The 19,744-nt window shown below is 34.5% G+C and overlaps 1 protein-coding gene across 2 annotated transcripts in view; it reads right to left on the minus strand.

Moving 5' to 3' along the window:
- Positions 1 to 19,744, minus strand: part of LOC127842251 (uncharacterized) — a 62,245-nt gene that overhangs the window by 5,086 nt on the left and 37,415 nt on the right. The window contains exons 1-2 of one of the 2 annotated variants that reach the window (XM_052371676.1): positions 4,035 to 4,174; positions 1,361 to 1,447 (exon numbers count right to left, since the gene is read on the minus strand). In XM_052371676.1, the coding sequence (XP_052227636.1) occupies positions 1,361 to 1,423 (63 nt within the window). In that variant the 5' untranslated portion in view covers positions 1,424 to 1,447; positions 4,035 to 4,174. Of the gene's footprint in view, positions 1 to 1,360; positions 1,448 to 4,034; positions 4,175 to 19,744 lie in introns of those variants that run through there. The other variant, XM_052371677.1, reaches the window with a different exon arrangement.

The raw sequence follows: 19,744 nt of genomic DNA on the forward strand, positions 1-19,744 counted from the left end.
AAATGTCCCTGAAGATTTAGTTCTTATTTCGAAAGGTTACCAAGACTGAGTTGCATTTAATAATTATTTGACAATGTGGAATTTTAATTAAGTTTGGTAGGTGGGTTGTCAAAAAATTATATTGAATGGACTGCTTAAATTCTTGCTATGTATAACGCTATGTTATTAAATAGTCAACACCTCAAACAACAGTAAAACAGTAAAACATTGAAAAAAGAACTTTTATTGATATTTTACCTTTGTATTCAAGGCATATTTAGAAGGGTGCCAGTTAACTTGTACCCGTATGTCAGCTTTAATTGAGTACTTGGTGTAAAGTTAAAAAATATTTTGTGAAACAAAATTGTGCGGTCATTTTGTTATTTTGTGAAAGCAATGAAATACTACCATGCGAGTGGACCAAAATAAAACGAGTTGACCATAGTACGAGTTGACTTAGGTACTTGTTGACTGTAAACATATTTAAACGGGTATTTCAATTCAAAAACTTTAATCAATTATTTCTAATACTACAATATTAAATGTATGTTTTATATATTATTTTTCCTGTAAAGAGAGAATACAAATCCTGCGTCCTGCGAAACATTTGATAATATATAATTGAATGAGAAAGCAATATAGTTTATTCAACTACATTCAGCAGGATGATTATGAAAACTGGATGAAAAATTTAGAATAATACCACATAAAATTACATTTAAAATATTTAATCACCATGCTTAATATACTGAATAGTAGTGAAGCAGTTAAAGTAGTAGTTATTTTGGTTTAGTTATGAAGACAAAAATGTTATATTACATGAGTGCATGAAAAAAAGTATGGTAAAACTGGTATTTTTGCATTTCCGACACATCAACTGTTTCTTATCGTTGATTGCCGGATTAGCCTTGAAGACGATACCGAGTAATGTTGGAATCCCTACCGTAACTTACCCATGACGCCTGATGAGCCTTGGTGTCAATAACTAGTAATTTTATAGATCCTTATGTTACTTACCCTAGATCTCATGAAGAGCCTTGGAGTCAATACCGACTAATATATATAATATATTAATGTCTTAATAACCCTTGAATGTCTGGAGAGCATTTATATCTGGAACCTCTACTGCTACTCAACCTTCTTCTTCTTCCCATTAATTGCAGGGTTCCTCTGGAGCATCGACGCAATTCGACTATTCCATGAGTATTGGGCCTGGGTAGAACCAGTACTTGGTGTCTTTGGAGGAGATCGAAAGAACGCTCCCACAGTGGGGATCGAACCCGTGACCTCCCGATCGCTAGGCGGACACCATATCCACTACACTTAAAAAGAGCCTTTTAGTCTTTTCCTTGTTATTCCCAACACCTTTACTGTTACATACCCTCGATCGATTTATGAGCCTTGGAGTCCACTCCGTGTAATGTCGGACACCTCCATCTGCCATCTGTGGTGACAGCAACAAGCGAACCTGATACAAAATGTGACACCAAAAATTAAAAACGATCATTTTGTATCTGGTTAAATCTTTAACATGTGACCATACTACATCTAGTGTTGAAATTTTGGCTATTGCTGTAAGGAACACATATTTCTTATGGGTTAAATTTATTTTACGAAATATTTTACGAAATTTTCGTTGAGTTTTTATGTGGCTTTAGACCTTACTTTTCTGGTTACAAACTGACCATTTGTTCATACAAGATTATGATCTAATTATAATGAACCGGTTCCTTATTCCTTATTCAAACCGAATAAGGAACTATGTTATCATTAAATACAACAAAGTAGAAACGTACTGCAATGAATATTTTTATAACCGTCCTACATTTTCAATAATTTTCGTTGATTAATTCGTCTTGTTGGTTCATTTTGTTTTATAATTTATAGAGAGAATATTCCAGTTCCTTATTCGATTTGAATAAGGAAGAAGGAACCAGTTACTTATTCCTTATTCAAACTGAATAAGGAACTGGATTATCATTACTTAACACTAAGTAGAAATGTATTGCAATTTGTATTTTAAATATACAACCTATATATAATGATGTTCATTTATATGTGGTTAACTTTGGATCAATTTAATTGATGTTTAACTAAGAAAATGCCAGTTCCTTATTCGGCTTGAATAAGGAATAAGGAACTTGTTCCTTTTTATTTATTCAGCCGCATAAAGGAACTGGATTACAAATAAAAGCAAACATGTTGAAATGTACAAGATTGCACATTTATATCACATACATTTGAAATAATGTTATATGCTTAAGGTTTTTTATGTGTAGTTAGTATTCGAATTAAAAAATATCGGTTCGGTTTAAACAAGAAATCCTATGCAAGCACGCGGAAGAAACATGAATATGTAACGTAATACATAAAGTAAATGTATTCCAGTTATTTTTTTTATTTACTTAATTATTGTATGCATTATTTTCATTTAAACCCTATATCAAATATGTTAGGCTTGAATAAGGAATAAGGAACAGTTCCTTATTTCTTATTCGAATAAGGAATAAGGAACAAGGAAAAAGGAACTTACTTACTTTCCATGACTTCTTGAGTGTTAACAAGCTGTTTCATTAATTTTAGTTACGTCATATTTTATCTTAGCGGAGATATCATTGTGACAAATGTTCCTACACATTTCCATCAATATTGTCAATAAATGTGACCTCTGAACTTTTCACAAGGTAAATATTTACGTAGCTTAACAAACAACAGACATAAGGACATCACAAAAGCTCAACATGAGCACGTTGGTGAGTTTAAAAAAAACAAGACATACGTTTGTTAAGCAACTATGTAAAACTATTTTTTGTACAGATTATCTTTTTTAGTTCAATATTAACTGTGAGTGAATCCCGTTATCGCTTTCGAGTTTGTCTTCAACCCGTATATGAATACACATTTATACTGTCCGACTAAGTTTAAACTAGTTAGTACAATTAGAATTTGTCCCCACAAATACATGTAATACAAAAAAACTTTGCGCTGTACAAAGTTCTATGATTTGAAAAATCTTTTTGACATACAAAACACATAACATTAACGTTTTAAGTTTATGTATAGCCTGAAATTCTTTCTGTATGCATTTTAAGTATTTTTGGATGAGCATTCCACAACTTTTGTCCAATATTGGCAATTGATATATCAGCCATCTTTGCTACCGTTCATGGGATGATGAAGTTATTTTCATCAACTGATCTAAACCTGTATCCACCTTGTGCAGTTGAGAACAGAAACTCTTTTATGTTCATTGAGCAGAAGAATTTTGAACATTACACATTCAAGCTTGTATTGAGAGCAAGTGAAGTGAGCCAAGGCACTCTTTGCTTGATTGGTCGTGCTCCTGACGCTTATAGTTAACACACCAAATGCCATACAAAATATATATTACCGCCGAAAATGCAGTTTTGTAACGATAATATTTATTTTTTTCCTAAAATATTTGAGCTTAGAGGTTTTATAGACAGAAACACATAAGGTAACTGCACTATCGTTTCGCCCTATATCACGCTCTGTGCGAATAGAAAGTCCGCTTGGAAAGAGTGAGTGACAAAAAAAATTAGTCCGATTGGTCGTACAATTGGTTTATTAATTTGCATGAGACTAAACAGGCAATTATATGGATCAAACATATTCGTAAAAGTTTTCCGTCAAACAAAAATTAATGTTTGTTTTAATGACAAAAAGTCAATGTGTTCGAGTTCATTAAGGTTTTTCGGTGGTTGGGTTTCCCTACTTTCGTTTTCAGTAAATATACTTCTTTCCCAAATTATAAAAATGCATGTATATATGTATTGCTGCCTTATAGTTACAAAGCACACACCACTTTGTTTAAGGATTAATGTAAATGCTCCTTATTTTGAATTACATAATTTATCAAATTGATCCAAATAGTAGTTGTGTGCAGTACAAAGTTTGGCGTATAACTAAACAACGACCAAACGCCCCAATAATGTACTGTTTAACAATTTGAGTATAGCAGCATATATTAAGCGAAGCTACTTTTAACAAAACGACTTGAAGTTAAGTCATTATTTAAATACATATATATTTACCTTATTTTCTTGCACAAAACAGATTGAGCTGAAAAACAATGCAATCCATGCTTAAACAGTAGCTTTTATGACATTTGAGACTCAAGCTCAATCACTGATTATAGACGCATGCTATATTCCTATTGATATATATCGATTGACTGACAATCTTTGGAACAAAGTTCAGATCTCAATAGCAGTTAGGTGTAACAGGAAGACTTGCATTTCTTTATGTTTTTATCGGACAATCATTATTAGCTAGGTGTCACCGAGGGTCTTATTTAAAAAGCTAACCACGTTTTGAATTTACATATTCAGTATAATAAAACACATGGTGGACATTAATTAAGAAATAGCATCGTCATAAATAGGCGTGTTATCATGTTTTAGAATAATAATTGTTTGAAAATTTTTCAAAAGAAGTCAAATCAAGACGGAGTCATAAATGTGAACTGTTGAGTGGAATCAATGTTTTTAAGATTCGACCTGGTGACCTAGTTTTGGACACACAAGACCCAGAAAGATACTCGGCCTTAAAGGGGCGGTCAACCAGATTGCTATATATCACGAAAAAAGAAAAGTTCTAAAATACCGTATTTTTTACAATTATAAGTTTATATTAATTAAAATATCACGACTGGTATATTACATTATTTGACAAATTTTGTTTAGTTTTCATATTTACAGTATATACGTTAATAAAATTTTACTGAGTATGTCTCCCAGGTAATTTGGAGAGTTCTGTTGTTGTCGTTATATTTTGTGAAACTACGAGGATTACTTATTTAAAGCGAGATTATACGATTTTTATATGTGTTTAATAGTAATATATTGATAAAATATGTTACAATAACACAAAATAGGCAAAAAACAATATACTATAAAGACGAATTTCATAGAATGCAGCAAAGACAATAAGCGCCCCGAGCCAATTGTGACGAAGATATTTCTTACATATTTTCCTACAATAACCGAAGCATTCGTCTTTTTAGTTCGTGTTTGTTTGTCGTATGAATAGATATCGTTGAAGGAATTTATCAAAGCGCTGAAGGCAATGTAGATGTTCGCTGTTGTATAAGTTTAGATGCAACTCAATTAAAAAAAATATGTTATAGCTTTTTATATTGCAAGTTTAAAATGAACACAACCCATTTAAATTTATAAAGATTGTGTCTTAAAGCACCGTTCCAGTTTTTTTAAAAATCATTAATAAGAAATATAATTTAAGCTTCATTTTGGGAAAACAGGGCTTAATGCATATGCATAAATTTTCATCCCAGTACCAGAGGCTCTCTTTTAACGAAAAACATTATACAATCAGAAATGTCTTCCTTAATTAGCTTGTGCGCATTGCACAGGCTAATCAGTATGCACAGGCTAATCTTATTTGACATGCATTAAGTCCTGTTTTCCCTGAAAGAAGTTAATATGTACAGATTTCAATGATAAACACTAGACTGGCCAATCTCGTCTTACACACTGTTAAACACTATTAGTCATATATACCCACTGCAGTGTACCAGTGGTGAACTATAAACGGGCAAATGTGGTGGTTATCTTTCCTAGCAGACGCTCATAGCATTTGTCGTCTGCTGCAACAGGCAGTGGTTGTCTTTATATAGCGTAGCTAAGGCTTCGTAGCACATACTGATTTGCAAAATATGCTCTGTAACATTATTGTGAGCTAACGCTCACACTAATCAAAGCGCTGAAGGCACTGAATTTTTTCGCTGTTGTATAATCTTAAACGCAACTCAGTTTTCAAAATTATATTATAGCTTTTTATATCGCAAGTTTGAAATGACCACAGCCCATTCAAATTTATAAAGAGTGTGTCTTAAAGCACAGGTCGAGATGTGTGTGTGTGTTTAAATCATTAATACAGCTAATCAGTGTGCACAGGCTGATCTTATTTGACATGCATAAAGCCCCGTTTTCCCTGAAAGCAGCCAATATGTACAGATTTCAATGAGAAACACTAGACTGGCCAAGTCTTACAAGCTGTTAAATACGTTTGAAAACATACACGCTATGTAGTGTAGCAGTGGGAACTTTAAACAGGCAGATGCGGTGGTTAAAACAGAGGCTTTTAGCATTTGTCGTCTGCTAAATTTTACTGCAGTTATCCACATAGGCAGTCACGGGTTACGGGCCCTAGCGTAGCTAAGCCCATACTGATTTGCAAAATTGCGTCTGCATTAATTGTGAGCTAACGCTCACAAATTAAAATGAACCGTAAAAGTAAATTTAGATTCACATCGTACATGCATAATTTACATGCTGGCGAATTCGACTGTACAGCCATTTTCGGTTTCAATATTAAATATCCGGCTTATTTCGCATTTTTCGTCACATGTTCTTTTTACCTTTTATTTAAATTTATATTGAAATATGTGTTTAATAAGTTTTTTTACACATTTTAAATAAATTAATAAATATTTGACAAAATTGTATAGTCTCGCTTTAAAGTATAAAATACAACGCTGAGCATGAATGGCCGAGTGGTCTAAATGGGAGACTTTTTACTCTTTTTACTCCAGGACTCCAGAGGTAAGTGGTTCGAGCCTTGTTCAGGGTTACTTTTTTCTTTTTTTTTCTTTTTATTCTTGATTTTTTACTGGAGATTTTTATGCCCCCCCCCCCCTCGAAGAAGAGGGGGTATATTGCTTTGCACATGTCGGTCGGTCTGTCGGTCGGTCGGTCTGTCGGTCGGTCTGTCGGTCCGTCCACCAGGTGGTTTCCGGATGATAACTCAAGAACGCTTGGGGCTAGGATCATGAAACTTCATAGGTACATTGATCATGACTCGCAGATGACCCCTATTGATTTTGAGGTCACTAGGTCAAAGGTCAAGGTCACAGTGACCCGAAATAGTAAAATGGTTTTCGGATAATAACTCAAGAACGCTTAGGCCTAGGATCATGAAACTTCGTACGTAGATTGATAATGGCTGGAAGGTGACCCCTATTGATTTTCAGGTCACTAGATCAAAGGAAAAGGTCACGGTGACCCGAAATAGTAAAATGGTTTCCGGATAATAACTCAAGAACGCTCATGCTTAGGATCATGAAACTTATAGGAACATTGATCATGACTCGCAGATGACCCCTATTGATTTTCAGGTCGCTAGGTCAAAGGTCAATGTCACGGTGACCTGAAATAGTAACATGGTTTTTGGATGATAACTCAAGAACGCTTATGTCTAGGATCATGAAACTTGATAGGTAGATTAATCATGACTCGCAGTTGACCCCTATTGATTTTAAGGTCACTATATCAAAGGTCAAGGTCACGGTGACCTGAAAAAGTAAAATGGTTTCCGGACGCTAATGGCTACGATCACGAAACTTCATTGGTACATTGCGTACTACCCCAAATATTTCCTATATCCTTTGACATATTGCTTTTATATGTTGCATACTTGTTTACCAACATGACCCCAACATATAAACAAGAGCTGACCATTGTATCAAGCATTTCGAAATAATTATGGCCTCTTTTACACTTAGATTATTGAACATTTTGCTTTAATTGCCATAACTTCTTTATTTATGATCACATTTTATTATTACTTTGACAAAACAACACTTACCTGAATACCACAATGGATTCCACCCAAATAATACCCCACGCCCCTACCAGAATCCCTTCCCCCCCAACCTCACCCCCCCAAAATTTTTTTTGTTTATGCCCTCCTTCAAAGAAGAGGGGGTATATTGCTTTGCACATGTCGGTCGGTCGGTCGCTAGGTCGGTCGGTCCGTCCACCAGGTGGTTTCCGGATGATAACTCAAGAGCGCATACGCGGCCAACAGGGCGAACTCTGAACAATTTAACTGAAGCAACTGGTCTGTAATCCTAAATCTATAATTATAAGTCCAATGAAACATCATCATTTGAGTAAAAAAAAGTGGATCAGTAAAAATATTATCAGAATATGAGATTTTTTTGTATATTTTGTATATTAAATAATGTGTTAATGTTTAATTTTGTTGATAAATATAAGCAGGACAGGGGAGGTAATACACTATTATATCTTTCTTATATACAGGGGAAACAAATGCAAATTTCATGTTTTATAAATAGAGGATATTTGTTCATGTCAGTGTGCTGAATACCACAATGGATTCCACCCAAACAAGTACCCCAGCGCGCCCTACCAGAAATCACTTCCCCCCCAACCTCACTCCTATTTTTTTTTTCTAAAATCATCTAATAAATTACCACACCCCACATTAGACCCCCCCCGCGACCCCACCCCCCCCGACCCCCCCACGCCCCCCCCCCAGGGGGGTGAAAACAGGAAAAATGACCACAAGCCACAAGAGACCCCCCGCACCCCCCCGACCCCCCCTACCCCCCACCCCCCAAAAAAAAAAACCTTTTTTTTTACATCTAATCAATACCACACCCCACATTATACCACCCTCTCACTCCCCCCTACCCCTCCTTCCCCCCCCACCCTCCAAAAAAAAAAAATATTTTTTTAAAACATCTAATAAATTACCACACCCCACATTATACCCCCCTCTCACCCCCACCCCCCTACCCCCCCCCCCCAACCCCCCCCCAATTTTTTTATTTTTTTTAACATCTAATAAATTACCCCACCCCCACATTATACCCCCCTCTCAACCCCCACCCCCCTACCCCCCACCCCCACATTTTTTTTAAACATCTACTAAATTACCACACCCCACATTATACCCCCCTCTCACTCCCCCCTACCCCCCCATCCCCCAATTTTTTTTAAACATCTAATAAATTACCACACCCAACATTATACCCCCCTCTCACCCCCCTACCCCCCTACCCCGCCCCGCCTACCCCCCCCCCCCCAAAAATTTTTTTTTTCCTTTTTTATTTTTGAAAGATCGTCTTATAAATTATTGAATATGTACAATTTCCCCATGATGGCTTACGTTATACTGTCAAGCACTCGAATAGTCGAGCGCGCTGTCCTCTGACAGCTCTTGTTAGGTCACAAGGTCGAAGGTCAAGGTCACAGTGACTCGAAATAGTAAAATGGTTTCCGGATGATAACTCAAGAATGCTTACGCGTAGGATCATTAGACTTCATAGGTACTTTGATCATGACTGGCAGATGACCCCTATTGATTTTCAGGTCACTAGGTCAAAGGTCAAGGTCACAGTGACTCGAAATAGTACAATGGTTTCCGGATGATAACTTACATTAGGTCAAAGGTCAAGGTCACAGTGACAAAAAACGTATTCACACAATGGCTGCCACTACAACTGACAGCCCATATGGGGGGCATGCATGTTTTACAAACAGCCCTTGTTAGATACAATGTTTAAATTGATCAATATTAAGCATTTAGTGACGATATTTAATAACTTTTCTTTTTTCGACAATCTGGTTGACTGCCCCTCTAATATTGAAAGCTTTTTAGCGCAGACGAAACACATTCAAACTTGGTCAAGATGATGTCAAAATAAACATTTGGACCAAGTTTCCTCAAAAAGTTTATTTAAGACTTGACCTAGTGACATATATTTTGGACGCACATGACCGAGATTTGAACAGAATTAAGATATTGACAATATAAATATTCTGACAAAGTTTCATAAAGATTAAGTCATAAGTCATAATGTGCCCGCTTGGTATTAAGGTTTCTCTAATATTTGACCCGGTAAACTAATTTGTGGGCACACATGACCCCTTTTTAAATTTCGCCTTGATATGATTTTGTTTGCCCAACTTTATTTAAGATTGAGTCCTAAATGTTGAGTCATGTATGGTAAAAAGTTATATTCCAAGATTTCTACTGTTGACCTAGTTTGTGAAAGAACTTACCCAAATGAAAAAACTGTCTAGTACCCAAATTAAAACTCTGTCAATATATTGTCAAGATAAACACCCTGATAAAGTTTTAACAAAATTGGAGCATACATGTGGCATTAAGAGTGTTAAGAAGATATGAACTGGTATCCAAATTTTTGGACGCACGTGACTCAGTTTCAAAGTCAGTTACGAAAATGTCAAGAGAAACATTCGGACAATATCATATTAAGGTTGAGTCACAAATATGGCATTAAGAGTTGAAACAATGTGTTTTTGTATATGGCTTAGTTTTTGGACGCACGGGACTTCGATTAAATAAATGCTAAGCATAATATCCAGATAAAATGTTTGACCAATTTTCATTAAGAGTTGAAAAACAATGTAACCTCTATAAAGGTAACGAATTGAATAGGGTGATTAAAAGAACTCGCGTTCAGAACTTCGTATTCAGGTGAGCTAAAATAAATGTTTATTTCAGGTACCAATTTTCCAAAAACAAAACACATTTAGAAATGTTTATGTTTGAACGCGTATGTTGTGTATACGATGTGAACGTTATCGAATGTTTAGTACGACACATAGCGGATTTGATTGATTTAGTTCAGAGACATCATAGGCTATAACGTGTTTAGAAACAATACAGTTAAAACTCACTAAATCTTTATTATCTTTAGTATAAGGTCTAATGAGCTTTTATATATTTTGGTTTATATGATAGCCTTAAAAATGGTTGCTGTGTATGTAAATGTTTTATAGGCTAAATCGACTTGGACGTAGAGAGATATCAAATCGAAACTTCATAGGAAATATATCTCAAATGAAGGTTTGGCAACATTTGTGTGATTAAAATTCATAGTTAGAATGAGGCATTCAAGAAAAGAGTAACTATTGCGTCATTTTTAAGAGTTACTGCCCTTTAGAAAGTATCATTCTATTTGTGTGTCTGAGGCATATACTGAAAACAATAGTGTTAGTTAAAAATTTCTTTTGAATATAAAGCTATAATAAGTGCGGAGCTCAAGAACCATAACTTCGGATTTCATTCAGTATGAATGCCTCTGGTTAATTGTCAAGCTTTAATTGTGTCAACGATATATCGACATAATATACACAGGAAACTCGCATTGTGAGTGGCAGTGGACAGGAAAGATAACGCTTAATTCCATTATTGCCTGGTTTTACCATTTATTAAATTCAAAATTTTCTATGACTTTGATTGTTTTAACGCAAAATATATGCTTCAAACTTACTTCCCGCATCTTAATTTGATAATTAAAACCAATTCCAATAAATGTTTATTACAGAACCGTAGCGCGTTGAAAATACTGTGTTGGTAAAACAACAGCATAAATGAACCCCGTTTACAAAGAATTAAATTTAAATCTGATTTAGTTCAACGTCACCAATGTAATTAATGAATGAACAAGTTTTACCATGGTAGGTGTAGTATGTAACTAAATTGAAACAACAATGTAAGCACCAGAGAGTATTCATTCACATCCTACATCCTACATTCAGCAACACTAGTACACAATACACAAAAGGTTAAGGCTTAACATATTCTCGTATATTTTGTTTTTTTTAGTATTAAACTAGTTTTGGTCGTAAGATGACAGTCTACGACAGTTGCTTAATAAGAGTATCAGCACCAAGTTCACATGCGTGTGTCCGTGAATGACGACTGATCCACTTGAATAAGAGGTAGAAGAGAAACAAATGTCATGACCGATCCCACAAAAATGGGCCCTGAAATATCCTCAGATTCGTAGACGAAATTTCTATCAATAGAGCTATCTGGCTATATGTCATATCTATAATTTTATACACATTATACAGCAACTTGTTCATTGCAAATCCTGATTTCTAAATTAAAAATGAATATTGCAAAAGATCCATTTTACCTGCTTAAAGCCAATCATTGTTAATGTCAATGTTTTGTGAAATATACTGTGCAAACAAATCAGACGGGTTCTTGAATGATATGTTAGTTTAACTTAATCATTTACTATGCGATATGCATACCGGAATACTGAACCAAAAAACCCACATCTTTCACGAAGTTTTAATCATGTAGAAAAATAAAAAAAAATATTAAAAGCATTTTGTATTATTTGATCAATATTATCTTCTATTTACTGGTTGTCCGATTCTGTGGCAGCCTCGCGCATGACCCACTTATCAACTAATCAGATTGATGGTTATTTTCCGACCCATTTCCTAGTGACAGTAGCTTAGGTCAACTGGAAGCCATCTTGAAAGAAAAAAAGGCTGAGATTTATACCATAAGAGACCTGATTGTTAAAAATTAGCGTGCAGTATTTCAAGTGTATTAGGGGAAACGAAACGGCTGTGTACGTGATGAATACGAAAGCAAATTGAAACAAATTCAACGAAAGCAATATAAAAGTGAGCAAGTCCTGAACCTGCACTTGTTCAAATTGCAGCAGGATAAGAAAGCAATGAAAAAAGAGTAAGATTAACGTGTACACAGAAAAGAAAGACTTGGTGTTGAAATGTGAGGCGTTTGCTCAGGAAAGCAACCGACTTCAGGCACAAATGGACAATGCAACATGGCAGGCCAAGCGCCTTAGCAACAATAATGCGAGCGGTCTTAATCAGGTGGACAGACTTACTTGTCAGCTAAAAGAGAAATCAGACCAGGTGCTAAAGTTACAACCAGTCTGAGTAACTTGAAATCCAAACTTGATATTTCGAATGCAAACCTTGAAAGCCACAATTTGCATCAGGATACTTCCTCTGAAAGCTTACATAGAATGAATTACTCAGGTTCGGATATGGAGCCAGACATACCACTGTGCGATTGCGAGAAACACATACAAAGAGACTTCTTTAAATTGCGATCTCCTGAAAGGGAGACCTTGAAACCTTCGTTGATTTGCGAAAGAGATTGCGAGTTGACTGTACTTCGTGAGGAAATAGATAAACTGCGACTGAAAATGCTAGTGAGCAAGGAAGAACATGATCAGGAAAAGGAACAATGGCTCGAAGAGAAGAACAATGTGATCACGTACCAGAAGCAGCTGCAGCTCAACTATGTGCAGATGTTCCGCAAGAACAAAGTGCTCGAAGCCGAGGGGAACAGCTGACCTTGTAACTTGAGTCTCGAGATATTAAACTCATTGCCTTGAATGGGAAAGAGAGTGTGTGTGTTCTCAAAACTAGAGAGTAATATGGCCTCAAGTTTAACTTTCATTGGGATGTGTTCTGACATTTCATCTTTGTTTCTTGAGGCATGAAACATGCAGAATTTAGATGTGATAGTAAGCTCATGCCTATAAGCTTGCAAGAAAGTGTTTGATAACAGTAGACCCCCAAAGCCATACAGCTCTGTAGAGAACATTGACTATAACATTTTACACAAGTGAATAGGTGTTTTCATATTCAATTTTTTCGAACAAGTTAATATCCAAACAATTTAATATTGTAGCTCTTTGAAGTTTTTGACCTATTTGAAAGTTCAACTTAACTACGCATGTTGTGATATCCTTCAACGTGTAAACAATTTCTTTGACTCAAGTCTTGAGGCATGAAATTCATAGCCATTGATGGGAGTGTGAACAGTAATACACAATAGTGCAGGATCTTTTATTGTAGATCGAAGAAAACTAATTCTCTCAAAATGCTTTAACATCCCTTGAGGTATTGTAATGATTGTTACAACAGGGTTTACTAAATTTGTAAGAGTAATTAAATCTGGAGAAAAATGCCATGAAAAGGGTAGTATTTCTTAACATAGATTGTGTTGTTATTGTATAATTACTTGTGTTTGAGAAATACATTGAAAGGGAGATAAATTTATAATTGAAAATTAACCAGCTGTTACTGGAGTTATTTCCCATGTATTAAGAAAAAAATATTTAATGGAAATTATTTGCGTACTAGTCAATTACATTTGCTTATTATTTAAGTTGTAAAACGATGTGTTTGAATATGTATATTGTATAAAACTTTTTATTTATGAGAAAATGCAGTGCTATATAATTGCTATACGAAAATGCAGTATGTACAATTCCAAAACATGAATTTCTGCAATTGGGTATCCATATTTTGATATTTTATGATCTTAAAAAGAAGTAAAATTGTTAACACTTGTATTGCTACTTTTTAATGCAGATAGATGATTCAGATGAAAAACTGATTTATATAATTTCAGTGTTTTACACCCCTCTGAAATATTTGTAAACCTCATTGGTAAGTGATGTTAATATTCTTGTTTTGGCATTTTTAATTTGATAACTTTTTTATTCACGAGCTTACATTGGTACGATTTTGTTAAACCAATTAAATTAATTTTGTCGACATAAGATTTTTTTTACCTTGTTGGCCACAATATGGTTGCTTTAACTTTGTGATTGTTAGATATTTTCTTGTGCATATTATGTTTTGCCCAGAGGCAAAAATGCAAAACACTCTACTTTTGTATTTGCATAAACAAATATTAAAATATGACAAACCTGATGATGTTTTCTGTTTCTCGTACATGGTAAATTAAGATCAAACAAGACGTTTGTGTGTGCCATATTGAGAAAAGATCTAAGGGCATTGAGACAATGTGAAAAAGGCAGGAGTAAGTAATCCTGGCAGAATGTTAAAGTTATAATTCAAGTCCAAAGTTTTGAGCCTCCATTTTGAAGAACGTTCCTCATCTCCAATACCCTTTGAAGGATTTTCAGGACATTTCACTTTATGAAATGGTTGAAATGCCTTAAGAGATGGTTATTAATTTTTTGGTTTCTTTAAAACCTGTGAGTTAAGATCAGTTAGCACTGGAGTTTACAGGACAAAATTGCATACTCAACTTGAATATGCCCTTTAATTAGTTGTACGTTGTGTACTATACCTGATTCTTTGAGTGTCCGAACACAAATGTAAGAGCAATTTGACCCAACGTTTTTTTTCTCATTAAAAATGAATATCTGCAAAATTTAAATTTGAGGATTGTAATGTAATTTACCGACTATAAGAAGAACACAACATATTTCTGAACTTACACCTAAATAAATTCAATGAACAATGTACATGACAACTGTTTTTCATTTGTAAAACTGAATGTACACCGAAGACATTACGAAAATGAACTTTTAGACAAAAACCCTTATAAATGTGAAACATGAATCATAGGCACATTGTCCCCTGATGTCCTGTTTAATTTTAATGGTAATTTGTCTTAAGAAATATAAATGAATAATGAATTACCGATTAAAAATATTTAGAAGTATTTCATTTTACATTAAGAGCATCTGGATTTTCCCCTGTACCTCGGTTTGATCAAGGTAGGCAACAAGAGCATATAGATGTTCGTGGTTCCAAGCATAGCTTGATATCAAATCCTTGCCATTATAACAAACCACCAATGATAGCCAAGCCACGTGATACAATAATGGCGTCTTACAGTATCAATGGCATGGACAAATTTTCCCGTTGTTATTTGTATTATCCCCCGACTAAGATGGAGGGATATATAATTGATGTTGTCCGTCCGTCAGTCTGTAAGTCCGTCTGTCACAAAACTTGTTAAGACTAGATCTCAGAAATTATGCAATATATCAACATGAAACTGTATAGGTGTATAGATATAAATGAGGAGAAGTGTCCTGCACAGCAACCATAACCCTATCTTTCTTTAATAAGAGCCATTTGTTTTTAGCTTACCTGTCACGAAGTGACATGGTGAGCTTATGTGACTGTGTGATGTCCGGCGTCCGTTGTGCGTGCGTGTGTGCGTGTGTTCGTCAACAATTTGTTTGTGTAGACAGAAGAGGTCACAGTTTTCATCCACTCTTTATGAAATTTGGTCAGAATGTTTATCTTGATGAAATCTGGGTTGGGATTGTTACAAATTTTGGTCATCTGGGGTCAAAAACTAGGTCACTAGGTCAAATAATAGAAAAACCTTGTGTAGACAATAGAGGTCACAGTTTTCATCCAATCTTTACGAAATGTGTTCAGAATGTTTATCTTAATGAAATCTGGGTTTGAATTGTATTTGGGTCATCTGGGTTCAAAAACTAGGTCACTAGGTCAAATCATAGAAAAACCTTGTGTAGACAATAGAGGTCACAGTTTTCATCCAATATTTATGAAATTTTGGTCAGATTGTTTATCTTGATGAAATCTGTGTTGAGATTGTATTTGGGTCATCTGGGGTCAAAAACTAGGTCACTAGGTCAAATAATAGAAAAACCTTGTGTAGACAATATAGGTCATAGCTTTCATCTGATCTTAATTAAATATGGTCAGAATGTTTATCTTGATAATATCTGATTTTGGATCGTATATGGGTCATCTGGGATAAAAAATTAGGTCACCAGGCCGATTCTAGTAAAAACTTGTGTAGATGAAAGAGGTCACAGTTTTCATCACGTCTTAGTGAAATTTTGTCAGAATGTATAAATTAATGAAATCTGGCTAGGGATTGTATATGGGCCTGATTTTAAGAATTTAAGTTGATGTACCAAGATTATTCAGGTGAGCGATTCAGGGCAATCATGGCCCTCTTGTTTTATGATCTAACTTTTCTGGACTATATCTCAGATACCATGCAAGACTTCAACATGATACTTCATGGGTGTATTGATATTGATGAGGAGAATTGCCACGCTTAAGAGCTCTAACCCTTCACTTTCTTTTCTTATTGCCCTTTGTTGTTTTTGTATGATGGAACTTTTCAGGGCTATCAGATATGATGCAAAATTTCTACATGAAACTTCATGGGTGTGTTGAAATTAAATGGGAAGAAATGCATGCACAAGAACCATAACGCTGCACATTCTAAACAAAGAGTTATTGCCCTTTGTTGTTTTGTATGATGTAACATTTCAATGCTGTATCTCAGATATGCCACAATATTTCAACATGAAACTTCATGGGTGTATATATACCAATAAGGATAATCGTAATACATAAAAACACTTTATTATGTTTTTATGATTATACTGTATGTCAAGGGATTTGCACCCATCCTTAAACAAAATTATTTGGCAAGGGATATCAATTCAACAAATTTGCTCTTTTATTTTTATAAACCTATACGTATATGTTTTAGTCTAGCCGGTGTAATTTATATAACTCAAGGCGTATGCGGCTACATGTTTATTCTGTTATGTCTAAGCTACAAGTGTTCAACAAACTGTATAGCATATTCATATATAAAGACAACTCTTACGGATATAGTTAAGTATAATACAGTGATGTTCCTTTAACTATTCATTAGATTATGGAACAGTATACACTTAAAAAATTACTTTGACAGGTATATCGTGGGCTAAAAGAAACACTTATATGGAAAAACAACAACAAAAGTCAACCTTGCTTGATAATATAGACAGATAAGTGATTAAACAATAAATTACCATATGATACTCTCAACCATCACTATTATAAAATAATGTAAGGGCCTGAATGCTCAAACTAAGGGCCAGTTAAGGTAGTTAATACAATTAATTTTGTTAACTTGTTTATTAACAAACATAAACAAATTATTTGACCAAACAAATTTGTTAACAATTTAACATATATTGAAGGTTCAACACTTAAGACAAAGTAATTTTATGGCTGTTAAAATTTTGAGCAACCAAATATTGGCATTGTCTCTGTGGTTTGTCCAGATATCTATCACTGTCGTGTTCTTCATTGGCAATGGATTCAACAATATCTACAGTCGATTGGTGTATAACGGAAAGCTAAGGACTTTGTGTCTCATTTCAACGTATACAGCATGCACACAGTAATTAAACCATTAAACCTCGAAAGACAAATGTCTTACTTATTGAAACATGACAGCGATTTTAAATTTCCGACAAATATTATTTGTTAACAGCGCAAATGTCATTGTACACTGATTCAGCCATTACCGGATCGCCTAGGTCTTTATCGGATTACATGTGTATCGTGTTATCTATTAAAATTTGACCCAGCATTTGTAAATAATATTGTAAGATATGTACATTTCCAGAAAGAAAATTCATTTCTGCGTTTAATAAGACCGAGTTCATGGAAATCGCTGCACAATTGATGAAGTAATGGCTGTTCAAAGCTATGCACCCTATATTCGGGTCATTTTGAGTTGAATACCTTGTTATATTTGATAGTGACTAATATTGTTTTCAGAGAAATTGATTATTCGTTATAATTTGATTATTTTTCATTCAAAACGATTCTTTTTTACTTATTGATATCATGGTCACACGCTAACCACCTGTGCTTTGGACAACTTCAATTGAGTGTATATATAGTTTGAGACAATCCCCACATTCCTGAATATGGGTCACCATGCACATGTCCATTATTCACTAACAAAATTTTCATGCTTATTTTATATGGTACGCATACATTTGGTTTCTGAGCATTCTTACTTTTGTGAAGGACACATTATACTTAAATATTACATCAATGAAAATTATGTTTATCAAACAAAATTTTCAAAATTCAAGACACCATACGTCTGCACTTTTCCTTTCGTCACAAATACGGTGCGTACACAACGTGACCTTGTTTTTCTTTCGAAAAAAGAAACAGTTGTAAACATTTACACACGTAAACAAAAACATGAATCGACTGAACAATGATAGGCTTTTTGTATTCCATTCATAGAAAACTATAAATCTTAACAGAAATAAAAGTATTTTGCAAAAAACTTTTAACCTATCCGTTATTCACTAAAATCCGCTATACATTCGACTGTATCAATGCATTCCAGTTAAACATTCGATATATTCAGGTAATATTTAGGCCAAATTTTAAAGCTATGCAAGTAATTTTTCTTCATCATACTTAATATACTTTGTACCAGTTGTTTTCAACCAACACTTTCTTCTTTTTTAGTGGACTGTACAAATAATATTCAGTATGATGTGTTGCAAATTGACCAGACCCGGATTCTGTAATGTGTCATGTCTGACTGTAAAGCAAACCTTTGCTGCTACATGGTTATCATGTTCAATATGTTGTGTGTAAAGCCATGACGATGATGTCTCCTCCCTAAAGGAGATGTTTACAAGTAGACATCTTTGTTTGATTGCTCCTCAAGCCATGAGTGCATCTGATTTAACATCTGATAATTGCCATGTCATTCTTGTAACCTCCGCCGTGACTCATAAATAATGATGGACAATTTCAAACTTTCAGAATTTTTGTTCAAACAACAGTCTTGTTAAGTTGCAAAAACGTCAAAAATTTTGTTTTTTAATTTAGTTGTGTTTGTTACTAAGTTTGCCTGTATTATTATATAAAAAAAAAACTCTTACGATTGGTATCATAATAACAGTGTTCGACATTAACGGGTTTCCATTATATAGTCCGAGTCTCCTGGAAATGAGACTCAAACTCCAGGTTTTTGTGTCAAGGAAGTCCATAGGACTCCTTCAAAAACATCTTTGAATTATAAAAGATCAATTGGTTTACTTATTCGTGTCGCGAGATCAGAATGTCCAAACTTTTGTGAATCCGAAAAATATGCCCTCCTTTAAGACTGCTTGACCACATCGACAAAAAAGAAATAATCAGATTTTTTTTTGTTTGTTCCACATCGCAGTCCGTTTGTGTAGTAATAGGGGGAAACCCAAGAAATCCGAATAAACCCAATTATGGCAGTTTTTGCTTTCGCATATTTTCACTAAAATATAACAGCTTTCACCGAACAGTCTTTAATCACTATAAACTCACCACGTTACCCGTAATTGTGTACACAATGCAAGTTTTATGGCCCCAGAAAAAAGAAATATCCGTGCAAAACTGAAATTAGTGTTGGGCGTTTTGAAAACACGCGTAGACTGCGATGTTTTGACAAAAACAGTTAAACAATGTGCAAATGAAACTCTTCCGAAATGTTCAATAATTGCCAAATATTCTTTGTTCTGATTTTTATTATTTATTAAATAAATAGTTAATTACGTTCTTAGAATTAT

This window comes from Dreissena polymorpha, chromosome 8 (genome assembly GCF_020536995.1).
Source record: "Dreissena polymorpha isolate Duluth1 chromosome 8, UMN_Dpol_1.0, whole genome shotgun sequence".
NCBI classification, from domain to species: Eukaryota; Metazoa; Mollusca; class Bivalvia; order Myida; family Dreissenidae; genus Dreissena; species Dreissena polymorpha.